The sequence below is a fragment of the Mycetomoellerius zeteki genome, unplaced genomic scaffold (genome assembly GCF_001594055.1).
Source record: "Mycetomoellerius zeteki isolate Tzet28-1 unplaced genomic scaffold, Tzet1.0 scaffold267, whole genome shotgun sequence".
Taxonomy (NCBI): Eukaryota; Metazoa; Arthropoda; class Insecta; order Hymenoptera; family Formicidae; genus Mycetomoellerius; species Mycetomoellerius zeteki.
Genome location: NW_017257246.1, coordinates 534,733 through 547,204, shown reverse-complemented (window position 1 = coordinate 547,204; position 12,472 = coordinate 534,733). Strand labels below are relative to the sequence as shown.

At 32.9% G+C, this 12,472-nt stretch overlaps 1 protein-coding gene across 3 annotated transcripts in view; it reads left to right on the top strand.

The window, feature by feature from the left end:
* Positions 1-9,192, top strand: part of LOC108724041 (peroxidase) — a 43,985-nt gene extending 34,793 nt beyond the window's left edge. For all 3 annotated transcript variants that reach the window (XM_018450178.1, XM_018450177.1, XM_018450176.1), the window contains exons 5-13: positions 1,866-2,042; positions 2,851-3,047; positions 3,242-3,425; positions 3,775-4,114; positions 4,210-4,366; positions 6,131-6,304; positions 6,387-6,585; positions 7,081-7,186; positions 7,281-9,192. In XM_018450178.1, coding sequence (XP_018305680.1) covers positions 1,866-2,042; positions 2,851-3,047; positions 3,242-3,425; positions 3,775-4,114; positions 4,210-4,366; positions 6,131-6,304; positions 6,387-6,585; positions 7,081-7,186; positions 7,281-7,368 — 1,622 coding nt within the window. In that variant the 3' untranslated portion in view covers positions 7,369-9,192. The remainder of the gene's footprint in view (positions 1-1,865; positions 2,043-2,850; positions 3,048-3,241; positions 3,426-3,774; positions 4,115-4,209; positions 4,367-6,130; positions 6,305-6,386; positions 6,586-7,080; positions 7,187-7,280) is intronic.
* Positions 9,193-12,472: the final 3,280 nt, after the last annotated feature.

Sequence of the window (12,472 nt, the reverse complement as noted above, 5' to 3'; positions counted from 1 at the left end):
TAAACTGATGAAAACTAAGTAAAGTCAAACCGTTTTTGATTGAATTATACTAATAAAATAATTTTATAACAAATATTCTTGTTTGCTCAAAATTCAACCATTTTTTTTACTCTATTTAAATGCATTTGTGTATAGATGAGCAAAAAAAATTCATCAAGTTATTTTATAATTACTGCAGCATTAAAATAATTTATTCAATACTATGTCATACTTATATACTATGTCATTCTATTTATAAAATTTGTACAGTACCGCCCTTGCAGCACGAAATATTACAGCAATATTGCAGCAATATTACTTTGAGAGATAGCAATATTTTATAAAACATTGCTGAAATATTGTAGCGATATTCCTATGTCCACAAAAATTGAATATTGCTATAATATTTTGCAATATTTAGAAAAATATTGCAGAAATATTTGCAATATTATGCAACATTTTAATGATTAATACAGTTTTATTAATTACTAAAATATTATTGCTTAGCATGACATTCCAAAACAATACACACGAAAGTTATAATAGAAAAACATTCGGGGGCCTAGAAAGCACATCTGAAAGAATTTGAGAATTTCCAAGAGACTCGACAACTCGTTTTACATACGTTCTTATAGATCTCCTGGACGTTTTCTTCTTATGAGAAACGGGTCCATCTCGTGACAGAATCGCGTACTTATGTGTTGAATTATAATATTGCAGCAATATATTGCAATATTTTCTACAAAATATTAACATTACATTATTTTACAATATATTTTTGCAATACTTCCAATAAAATATTAAAATTTCAATATTGCAGCAATATTGTTGCAATTTTTGTAATATTGCACTATTAAAATGTTACTGTAATATTTCGTGCTGTTGTTATCACACTATATTTTTTCTCAGTGCGCAAATTTCTCGTTTACAAGAAATCAATTATTAAAATTGCTTTTAAAAATTATTGACGTTTCTGCATTAATACATTTACGACACATTTAACGTTACATTCGGTACCTCCTCCCAGCTTGGTTCGTTCGTTCGAATGCCTTCATCGATCATGTATATAGATAAGTTCATAAGGACGTTTCTGCGAGCGTTTTCGATTCGAGCGGCCGTAATTTCGATGACAGGTCGTCGGTTAGATCCGCAAGCCGTTATTTCGAGATTGCAGTTACACAATCGCGTCTTTGTCATGCTTTAACAGAGACACAACAGACGGCTCGTCGTTCGATAACGCATCAGAATGTCGAAGTCGATGTAGTCGAAGCAATCCTTGCTAGTAGCCTCGCATTGCAGCACGAGATTTAGGATCCTTTAGGGACCGATCAGACGCCAGGAGCGAAATTGTCTCCACTAATGTAGGATGTAATGTGGACCCTCTAGTGATAATAATTCCTATTTACGATTCTCATTTCGGATACGTTTGCGACACAATTATACTCCTCTGATCGTTCCCTGAATTTATCGCGCGGAGAAAGCAGGTTGTAGGTGCAGTTAGGATCATAAGATTAGCTCAGTCGGCGGTTGCACTCGCCTATTTATAGTTAGAACAGAATATTTATGCTATAATCATTATGGTTTCCTCTCGTGCTGCACTGCCAAGCGTATCATTTTGAGAGCGTGCACGCGCGCGTCTGAGCTCGCTAAAATCGGAGTAATCATAAATGACGTGCTTATGTATGATGATCGTTCGTTCGTTTGATCGTCGATTTATGAATTATCGCGGAATCGTATCGTTTTATAATTTTGCTTGCGTGATTCAATGGTTTGCAAGATTCAGTAAAGCATTATGTCGCGTATCAAAATAGAGCACCGATCTACTCCGATTTTACGATTTTCAGTCATTAACGCGACAAAGATCTAATGTTCGGTTTGGGAAGCAGGTATTCAAGAACCGAGGCGTGTCGGACACTCTAAGAAACCACTACCAAATCCAAGGTTTGTAAGCGCCACTTTATCTACCGCGAATAATCAATCAGATGCTAGTAGAACACTGGCTGTGATGGAATGGAGTCAATTCATCGCTCATGACATGGCTCACACCCCAGTTCGTAAGATGAGTAAGTATCTGAACGAATAAATTTAAGTGTAAACTCATAAAAAAATTGTTACATCGTATTTGCAGTTCTAAACTTTGTCGAAGACTGAAAGAATTGTATATAATGTTTCTTCTAGTCGAAAATTGCATAAATGTCAAGTAAAGACACGTTGTTATATCGGTTATAAAAATAATTCTCGTTGACGTCGTGTAAATAAGTAATTAAAAAATTATAAAAACATTTGTACAAAAACAGAGTCGTAAAGAGTCAGCACGGTAATTAGAGCAAAATAAAATTTTTTCTTCAAAACTAATTACAATTTAATGTTAAATTTGCGAATACAATTATATATATCGTATATTTCGATCCTGCACTGGTTCAAGTCATCTTCAACGGTGTCAGTAATTACAAAACAATGATTGACAAAAATTCCGCATGTTATAGATATAAGGTAATTTACTCGCTCCAAATGTATTTTAACGTGCTGCTCATACAATTACATAACTGGATGGCATTGCCTCCGTTGTCTATTCTAAAAAAAGGCCAAATTCTATTCTTTTATTCTTCTATGAAACAACGTAAATTTAAGAGCTCATCTCTGGTACCTAGCAGAAACACTCGCACTCTTCATGACAATGAGTAAACACACACAATGTATAATATATATATATATATATATACATATATATAATTTTCGTCGCAAATTTGACACGTTACGGCCTCTCTTTGTACAATATTGTTTTTATCATTTTTTTAAGAACATAGAAGTTCTGTTGTTTTATTTTTATTATATTTTTGTATTTTAAAAAATTATGTCTTAATATTGTAGTTTCAACGAGAAAACCAATCTCTTGCTGCCAGCCGGACGGTGATACTCTATCTCCGCGTCACGTTCATCCAGATTGTGCCCCGATCAGTGTGCCAGATCACGATCCCGTTTACGGCAAACATTACGTTCGGTGCATGAATTACGTTCGGTCGTTACCAGTCTTACGATCGGAGTGCATTTTTGGACCTGTAGAACAGGTAGTTAATTGATATATATTAAATCAAAGATTATTGGAATTAAATCCTTTGCTTTAAGGAAATGTATAAGAAAAGTAATTTGAAAAATTCAGGACTGCTTAATAACAATTCAAAATTTTAGAAAATGATCATTTACTGCTTGATTATAATTCATAATTTTAGAAATTATATATGAATTCACATATAATTTGTAGATGAATCAAGTAAGCCATTTTCTGGACGGTTCTACGATTTACGGTTCTACTATGACGAAATCTCGCGAACTTCGCACTTTCGAAGGCGGACATCTTCATATTGATATGCGAAATAATCACACGTACTTGCCAAGAGGAGGAACCGAACTCACATCGCAATGTGGAGAGAACTGCTATAATTCCGGTGAATCTTAATCTTATATATTTATTTGTACGCGGAAATGACGGTTCTGCTGAAATATCTATAAATATTGGCTAAATACAAATCTGAAAATAATTTCGTTAAACTTTCAAAGTAATTGTATAATCTGCTCAAATTGATTGGCAGAATGTAAAATTTTTGCAGCATTGTCATCATTTTTGAGATGTCTACATGATTATTTTGATGATTCAACAAAATTACTTTCAAATCTTTATCTAGCTAAATTAGTAGATACTTCAGTAAAATCGTTCTTTTCGTGTATAATTAAGCATTTATATATGTATTTGTCACAAAAAGTTTTATAACATTTTAACAACTATGCGTCGATCAGGTGACGATCGTGTGAACATTCATCCTCAGTTAGCTGCGATTCATACGGTTTGGCATCGTGAGCATAACCGTGTCGCCGATGAACTTGCCAGATTAAATCCGGACTGGTCGGACGAGGTTTTGTTCCAAGAGACCAGACGCATCGTAATCGCTGAGATTCAGCATATCACATACAAAGAGTGGTTGCCCATTCTTCTGGGCAGAAGGTACACTCGAGCTATTGGTCTCATAGGAAATAGTTACAGTCGTAACTATAATTCTAATGACGAGCCAGCGGTCAGCAACGAAGCTGCCACCGCAGCATTACGATTCCTGAATTCGCTGATGCAGGAAAAATTAAGGTAAGCGCTACGACACACCGGAAATAAATTCTATTTATTTACAGATTATTTACAAAGCGCAAATATAACGAAATATGCGTAATTTTCTTGTTTAGTATGCCGGATAATTTTCGCCAACAGAATAAAACACTACAGCTAGCGGAGCATTTCTTTAATCCGCGAATAATCGAATCTGAAGAGGTGCTTGATGGGTTGCTCCGTGGTCTTGCTACTCAAACTAGCCAGAAGATGGACATTAGTCTCATTTCAGACGTAAGCATGGCATTAATATTTTTCCTCTCGTACACTTACAATTAGAGAAAAACACATTGGTAGCAACTAACTCTAAAAGTTTGTAGAATTAATGTACGCGCATAATTGCAGAGAGAAACCTGAGAGATGACATGAGGGCCTTTTTCCTGTAATATCAAAATGCCTTCGTGCACTTCTGTAGAAGTGGATGTAAACTACACAACGATTTCCATGTTTTTTTGCGGTGCTTTTGATGGAAATAAATCGCTGAAATAACTAAAATCTATCAAATTAATAGATTTCAATGATTACAGCAGGAACATCTCAATAAATGGATATTATTGTATAGTTTACATCCATTTCTGCAAACAATTTTCCAATTTTGTTTAAATATAAACAAAAAATTGTTTATATTTAATTATATAACTTTATACAAAAAATATATAATTATATAATAATAATCTCATTTTTAGACCGTACATGTGAGAACACAATCGATAAACTAGAACCCTATATCGGTCGAAGCTAGATGTTAAATGCTTAAATAATTCAATCTTGAATCACTAAATATGCTATTATATGTACTTGATATATACCACACTTGTAGTCTAACAAACTGTGCACCGAAAAATTTCCGGACTATATAAACGCAATTAAACCACTGTAGTAATCTCGCGAATTAAATTAATTTCTAATAATTTCGATGCTCAAACAGGCATCATACTTCAAAGATGTTAATATGCTGAAAAAACTGTAATTAAATTTATTGCGAAAAATATTACCTCGACCAGGAGTCGAATTCGGATCTCTTGTATTCCGTAAAGCGTCCTAAGTCATTAGACTACTGAGGCTACATATATAACATATTTAGTGATTCAAGATTGAATTATTTAAGCATTTAAGATCTAGCTTCGACCGATATAATTATACATATTATATAACTATAATTTTATATAATGCTGTCTCATATATATCAGAAGATTGTGTCGAAAGCCGCTGTTTTTTTGTGTTTTTTGAGCATTTATTTCAATAACAAAATGTGTGAATACCTCAAAGTACATGTTTGCCCTTGGAAAATATGACTTTCCCTCACTTTTTTGGCAAAAATTGAATTCCGCGACGAAAGAATGGTCTGTCTTTTGAATTACTCCATTCAGCAACACAATTTTCAACTTCACCGTAATTACGGAAGTATATTCCAGAGCGTGTTGCATCGATTGGAACAAATATAGTAATCGCTTGGTGCGGGAGAATGGGCGAGTTCAAGACTGCAAAGCGGCTAGGCATGCTTATCGAGCGATTGAATGATTGGTTGGATCTATAAGTAATAACCAATTATGTTCATTTGTTCGGCGAGTAGGCTAGCCACTTTGTCAACTTGAACGCGCCCAATGTTTGTTTCATGGCTATAGCAACATGGAGCCGAGCATTATCATGGAGAAAAATCACTTTTCGGCGATTTGATGCAATTGTTGTTGATAACGTTCGGCGGTGATTGTTTCGTTCGGTTTCAATTCAACAACTCATAATACACGATATCCTCCATACCTGACCAAATACAGAGCATTACTTTGTGACCGTGGATATTTCGCTTTGGAGTCGATGCTGGTTAGCCAGCAACGCATTGTCAATAAACTTACCGAACACCCTACATATCAAATCTACATATAAAATTTATATAGTTGTCAACTTTGTATTTGTATTGTCTTTTTCTCAGAGTGTATAAAAATACTTGTTTGATGACCAGGAAGAAATGTTTATGATATTGTTATCCTTGCATTACAGATGACAAGCAAATTGTATGCCAGCGATGTAAACAATTTAGGTTTGGACGCCGTTAGCTTGGATATTGCACGTGGTCGTGATCATGGTCTCCCTGGTTACAATTATTATCGTAGATACTGCGGACTTCCTGTTGCTAGGACTTTTAACGATTTTCTAGATTACATTTCTGTGGAGGTAAGATTGAAACAAACCGCTCCTTTGGATTTGATATTCTTGGTTATCAATATATGATTATATTGTACCATTCGGTTACTAGATAATGAGAAAACTTCGCACAATCTATTCCCATCCCAATGATGTCGATCTTATCGTGGGTGGTATGGCAGAAAGATCAGCAGATGACGGTATGATCGGCCCGACCTTCCGCTGTCTTATTTACGAACAATTCTCTAGATCCCGACGTACTGATAGGTTCTTTTATGACTCAGCAACACAACCGCATCCCTTCACATCTGGTACGCCTAATATCTTTTATATTTGTTTAATATTTCAAATCGTACGTCTCGCCCTAGTAAAAATTTTACCCGGTCAAAATTTATCCTGGTAGAAATTCTTATATAATTTTTCAGAATTTTTATATTATTACTTTTATAACATTTTAAAAAATTTCTCAGATTCTCTATACGAATTAAAATATTTTTCAGAAGTCCTAAAAAAGAGAGTCCACATTTTTCTAAATTTCTTTATATTATTATATGCGAATAATTTAAGATTTAAAAAATTTTTCGTTTTATAACTTCTAAAAAAATTCATAAAATCTGAAAAAGTTTAAGAGTGTATTTTCTTAAAGATCCAAGATAGAAAAAGTTTATTATTTTAGAAATCTTTGTAAATGTATATAAAATAAGATACGATCATTTTTTAAAATATGAGATATTATGAGAAATTTTTACCAATTTATTTACAGAAAAATTTTTCAAGTTTGATTGATTAGCTTTTTGTTGTTCCAGAGCAATTGGCTCAACTACGCAACGTCACCTTAGCGCGGATATTCTGCGACAATGGCAATAACATCACGCATATGCAGCTCAATGTGTTTCTCAAGCCGCAGGCAGGGTAAGTTCAAAATTCTGTGGCACAACTTAACTAATGAAATATTTTTCAATATTTATTACACACTTAATTCAATATCGCTTCTGTAATACTTCAGAAACGAATTGAGACGCTGCACGGACTTTGAGGCGATACCTAGCGTGGATCTCTTCGCTTGGGCGGAGAGGGCAAAAGCATATCGTTGAAGTCCCTAATTAATTGACTGGTCACACAACAGTCCGTTTCGCCCGTAGGCGTAGTGTGAGCCTCGAGAAGAAGGCTTACGACAAACGCATAAAATAGGGGTGTAGAAGAAGCGATTATATGAGGTTATGTAATAGTCTCATCAGAATTGTCACAAGTGCTGCGACGATGATGGCGTGCGTGCTATGACGAAGTAATTGAAGCAGTAAAAGGCAGAGCAACAGCGGAAAACACGTGACTAGTCGATTAAGAAAATATCAAGTAGCTACAATAAGACCAAATGACTCAGGTGAAAATCAACAATTGCAAGTGAATAAACGAGTAACTGACTGATTCTTGCAAAATTTAGCATTAGAGTTTCCTTTGCGACTGATTTCTCTTAAAGGACTGTATTATGCGAAGCGATGGTTTGATATTATATAGTCTGATACATGTGTATAAGCGCATCACATGCAGTTACTCTCATGCGTACGATTGAGATTGTGTGGGGATAGTGGGACATGAGAGTATTATCAGTGTACTTATGTTTCTGTAAATGATTGTATTGAATCGAAGTTGAAGTTAAAAAAACTCAGCGACTGAACAATTTGTGATGATTTAGAATGTAGAAGTGCATGATTTTTATTTAAACGACAACTGCAATATCTTCTTAGTCCTATTGGCTTGTGGCCGAGCGTGGTAACTTCTCTTATATATCTGTGGTGTGGTGCACACACGGATTGTACACAGTCATATGGGATCTATGGGGTTTAACGTTGATTCCGAACGATGAATTGGTAGAGAAGCTTCCAGAGCAAGTATACTACCCAGTGGTTTGCCATTGCCTTCTAAGAGGAGCTATGAACGTGTACGAAAATTTTTGATTCTACCGAGGATTGAATCCAGGATCTCTATTATAGCAGACCAGTGCGCTATCTGCTACGCCATACTTGCGCTCAATAAACTGCAACATATTGTTTCCGTCAGGGCTTTAGCAGATTGGCTGATTTATAATTTTAAGATTATGAGTCTTTTGACAAGACAATAACTGTCTTGTGACCTAAGTCTTAAAGGTTTATATATACGAAGTGTAACACCCCTCGTATATATACACCTTTAAAACTTGAGTCACTAGATAATTATTGTGCATTATCAAAGACAAAAGACTTAGGTCATAAGACATTGGCCTGTATTCAGAACGCGCTTTTATCGATAAAAGCGCGCTTTTATCTCTGAAATTCTATAATATGCGTGACGTAAAGTATAGTATGTTAGCGCGTTGAATACGGGCTATTGTCTTAAGATTATAAGTCAGCCATTTTGTTAAGTAAGACCCTTACAAGAAATTGTAAGCATCTGATCAATAAATGTAGAATATAAAGGTCTGTAAATCAAATACAAATATTCATACGAATAATATATAAAAAAGATTGAATATAGGGTAGTACGCGAGACAGAAACAAAACAATATGAAAGAAATAAAAAAAATCTTTCACTTCTGAAAATAACTCGAAAAGTGAACAGAACCAAGCTATAAATAGAAGGAAAGAATAATAACTTAATGGAAGTTTGATATCATAGATAATTGTAATGTTTCGTAGAATCTATGATATCAAACTTCCATTAAATTATTGCTTCTATTTATAGCTTGGCTATGTTCATTTTTGCTTCTATTTGTTTGGCAAAAATACTCTCGGTGGATTGCCGTTCCTTCCGAGAGGAAACACGAGTGTATGAAAATATTTTACCGGGAATCAAACCCGGGATTTCTAGCGTAGCAGACCAGTGCGCTGTCTGTTTTGCCTGTTGTCACGTTCGCTCTCAAGAAGAAGAAGAAAAATGTTTTTATGAAAATATAGCAAAAATCAACTTTTACATAAAAAAACTTAAATAAAAAAATCAATTTCTTATCATTTTACATAACTTTATGAATATTCCCACGCATTACATATTATCGAAGGCGTTATCGAAGAATATCTTTTACATTAAAAATTTACATAAAATCTGTTAAAGATAATTACTTAACTAACAATTTTAAATAATTTTAATAATTGTTACGTATACAATCGATATATTTAGTTGCAGTCAATAACTTCGTTAATTTAAGGGGTAACACCTATGTAATCGGCTGTAAATAAGGTCTATAGGATTTTTTGTTTAATGAATCATACTATTAAAAAATGAGTATAATATAACTTTATTATTTATAACTTTATTAAGCAATTAAAAAAGTACAAAATAATAATTTTTTCAGAATTTTATTTATCAAAATGGCGGATCTGCAGCAGCGTGATAGAGACAGTCGAAATAGCACGATGCATGTTCCGCGGTTAACTGTACAAGTGTCGTAATTTTTGATTTGGAACAAGAAAATGAATTTTTTTTATTTTCTTTACTCAAATATCTACAGAAATACATAGCCGTTTTTGAAAATATTGATTTTTGACAAAATGGCGGAAATACAAACAAAAAGTTCCATTTTCGTCACAAAAATAGTGGAGTAAAATCAGCTGCAACTCAAAAAATTTGTAACTTATCAAAAAATTTCTACGTATTTCTTTAGAAAATGTAATTTGTTAAATACTGTTAAAATTTAGTAAATTGGTCAAAAATTATTCGAGTTCTACTGCTAGCCAACTTAAAAAATACTGTTTTGAGAAAAACGCGTTTAAAGTTTTGAATGTGAATACTTTTAAGTTAACAATTGAATTTTTAGGTTATAATTTTCGAAAAAAATTATGTAATAATTAATATCGCAATAAAACAACTTGCACTTCATTTTTGAGATTCTAAAATCTATTTTAAAAAAAAAAGAATCGATTTTTTGAAAATTTTACATAGATGTAACCCCTTAATTTTTCAATTTATACATTGTATTTAAATATATATACTGAAAGATACGATCATTTTATATTGTAATTACTTGACTTATATCGAGCAACTTGTAAGCAATATTATACATGAATAAATTACTTTTTATTAACTATACATACTAGTAAATGTAATTATATATAAATATATTCTGTTCATTAAATACTAACACATTCAAATTCTAATACAATATTTTAATCGAAAGACGATTGTCTCTTACATATACCAAATATTCATTTATATATTTCAGTAATTCTCTGTCATTATATCTATCATTACTACTTATAATCCTACACTAAATTCCAGGTATGTCCAGACATAAAATGTATTTGATCAGTTCGCGCAATTAATGCCTTCCACACCCTTTGATATTGCGCGTTACCTTCTCGGTTATTTTCACGTCCATGGTCACAGGGTGCGGTCGAGTTGCCACTTTCAAATGCTTCAAACGTTTTCATTTTCAATGCTTCTATGGAACGGTCAAGTAACGTTACAGATGTTGTCAACATCATGGTACAGGGCCGGCGACTTCAGTAGGGTCGGTCTGGAGCACTCCATACATATAAATTTCTAAGCTATGGAATTCCATACATGGATCATGATGTAAGTATACTAGGTTTTCCATTCCCATGGATGCGTAGTCGTTCAATTAATGGCCGCTCTTAGGCCAATCAGAAATTTACCTCAAATCTGTAAAAACAATATGGCTACTCTAATAAACTGTTTCGGTGTTTTGTTTTACCGGCGTGATCATTACGTTTATCTTATCAACGTGTGTAGAAAGTAAGTATCGTAAGATTAAAATATAATTCGTAGCATATATAATTACGATTAGATAAACTTCCTTAATCTCGTGTAAAGGGGATAATTATCAATAAATATATAATTTAATATTTTTTATTCATGTGTTTAGTCTCATCGTCGCGATTTTCACTTAATAAAGTTAAAGAAGTAAACGCATCTAAAATTTTATTATGCTACTAATCTTATTTTGCATTGTTTTTAATAACATAGGCTAGCTCTTTTACAATCCTTTGCTTTTAAAAATATTAAAATTACATATTTTATAATTATAGTCATAGAAAATTTTCATTTCCATCTGAAAAACCTGGAAAAGTCAAGAAATATTAAAATTTATTTTCTGTGGCAACCTTTATCTATACATTATCTGTATCTACACATACTTACTTATATCTACTTATCTGTACTTACCTACCTACATATTTCTTCATTTATATCTGTACTTACCTAAATTTACCTATATTTAATTATCATTTCTTTTTTGTACCATTTTTTGTAAATTTTTATTAGCTCTGGAGCTTTTTAGATTATATTCTTTCATATTTTGAAATTTATTTATATTTTTACTACATATTTCCATTAATACTATTTGAATTCCGCGCTAATTTTGAGGCAAAATTCTTATTAGCTCTTTCTATATTCAGTCGCCATTATGCACAATGGAACACCTGAGCTGCGTTCAGAATCGTCGTCCGGACACACCCAGATGTCGTTTTATCCTTGTTATTCACGAATGTTAAACAAGGATAAGAGAACATCTGGGCAGCCAGATTATAATTCTGAACGCAGCCCTGGTATCAAGAAGACTAGAACTAAGTAGAGTCCTAGATATCAGAGAAGCGCAACCGGCTTAAGTCAGTATCGCAAAGTTACTAACGAGAGTATTAAAAATGGCCGACATGCAATGAAACTGCCTTTAAACTGTCATCACCATAACCTCTTAATTTGCACTGCTATTAACGGAGTAAAACTTTACTCGAAAGGTTTTTTCGAAAGATTCTCGATAAAATTATTCCTGAAATTAAAAAAATATTATTGCATCTCTAGCGACAATTTTTCTCATAATTTTTGTATGAATTAGAACATTTTTCAGAAATATTCAGAAAGTTTATATCTTCTCTCAGAACTGTTTATACAAGTGAATTCTGAAATTTCTCATTCCATAATTAAAAAAAAATGTTCTTGTTTTAGATTTTATAACATTTCATCAGAAATTATACAAAAAATCTTAGAAATCTTATATATTTCATAAGTAATATATATGAAAAATTCTGAGATAAGATGTAGATTTTCTGAGAAGTGTTCCAATTCGTATGAAAAATGTAAGAAAGTTATAAAATTATATGGAAATTCTGAAAAATTATATAGAATTTCTGCAAAATTATGTGAAAAATTCTGAGAAAAATTTTCATCAGAGATTACTCAAATAAATAATTCTGTATGATACGTAGAAGA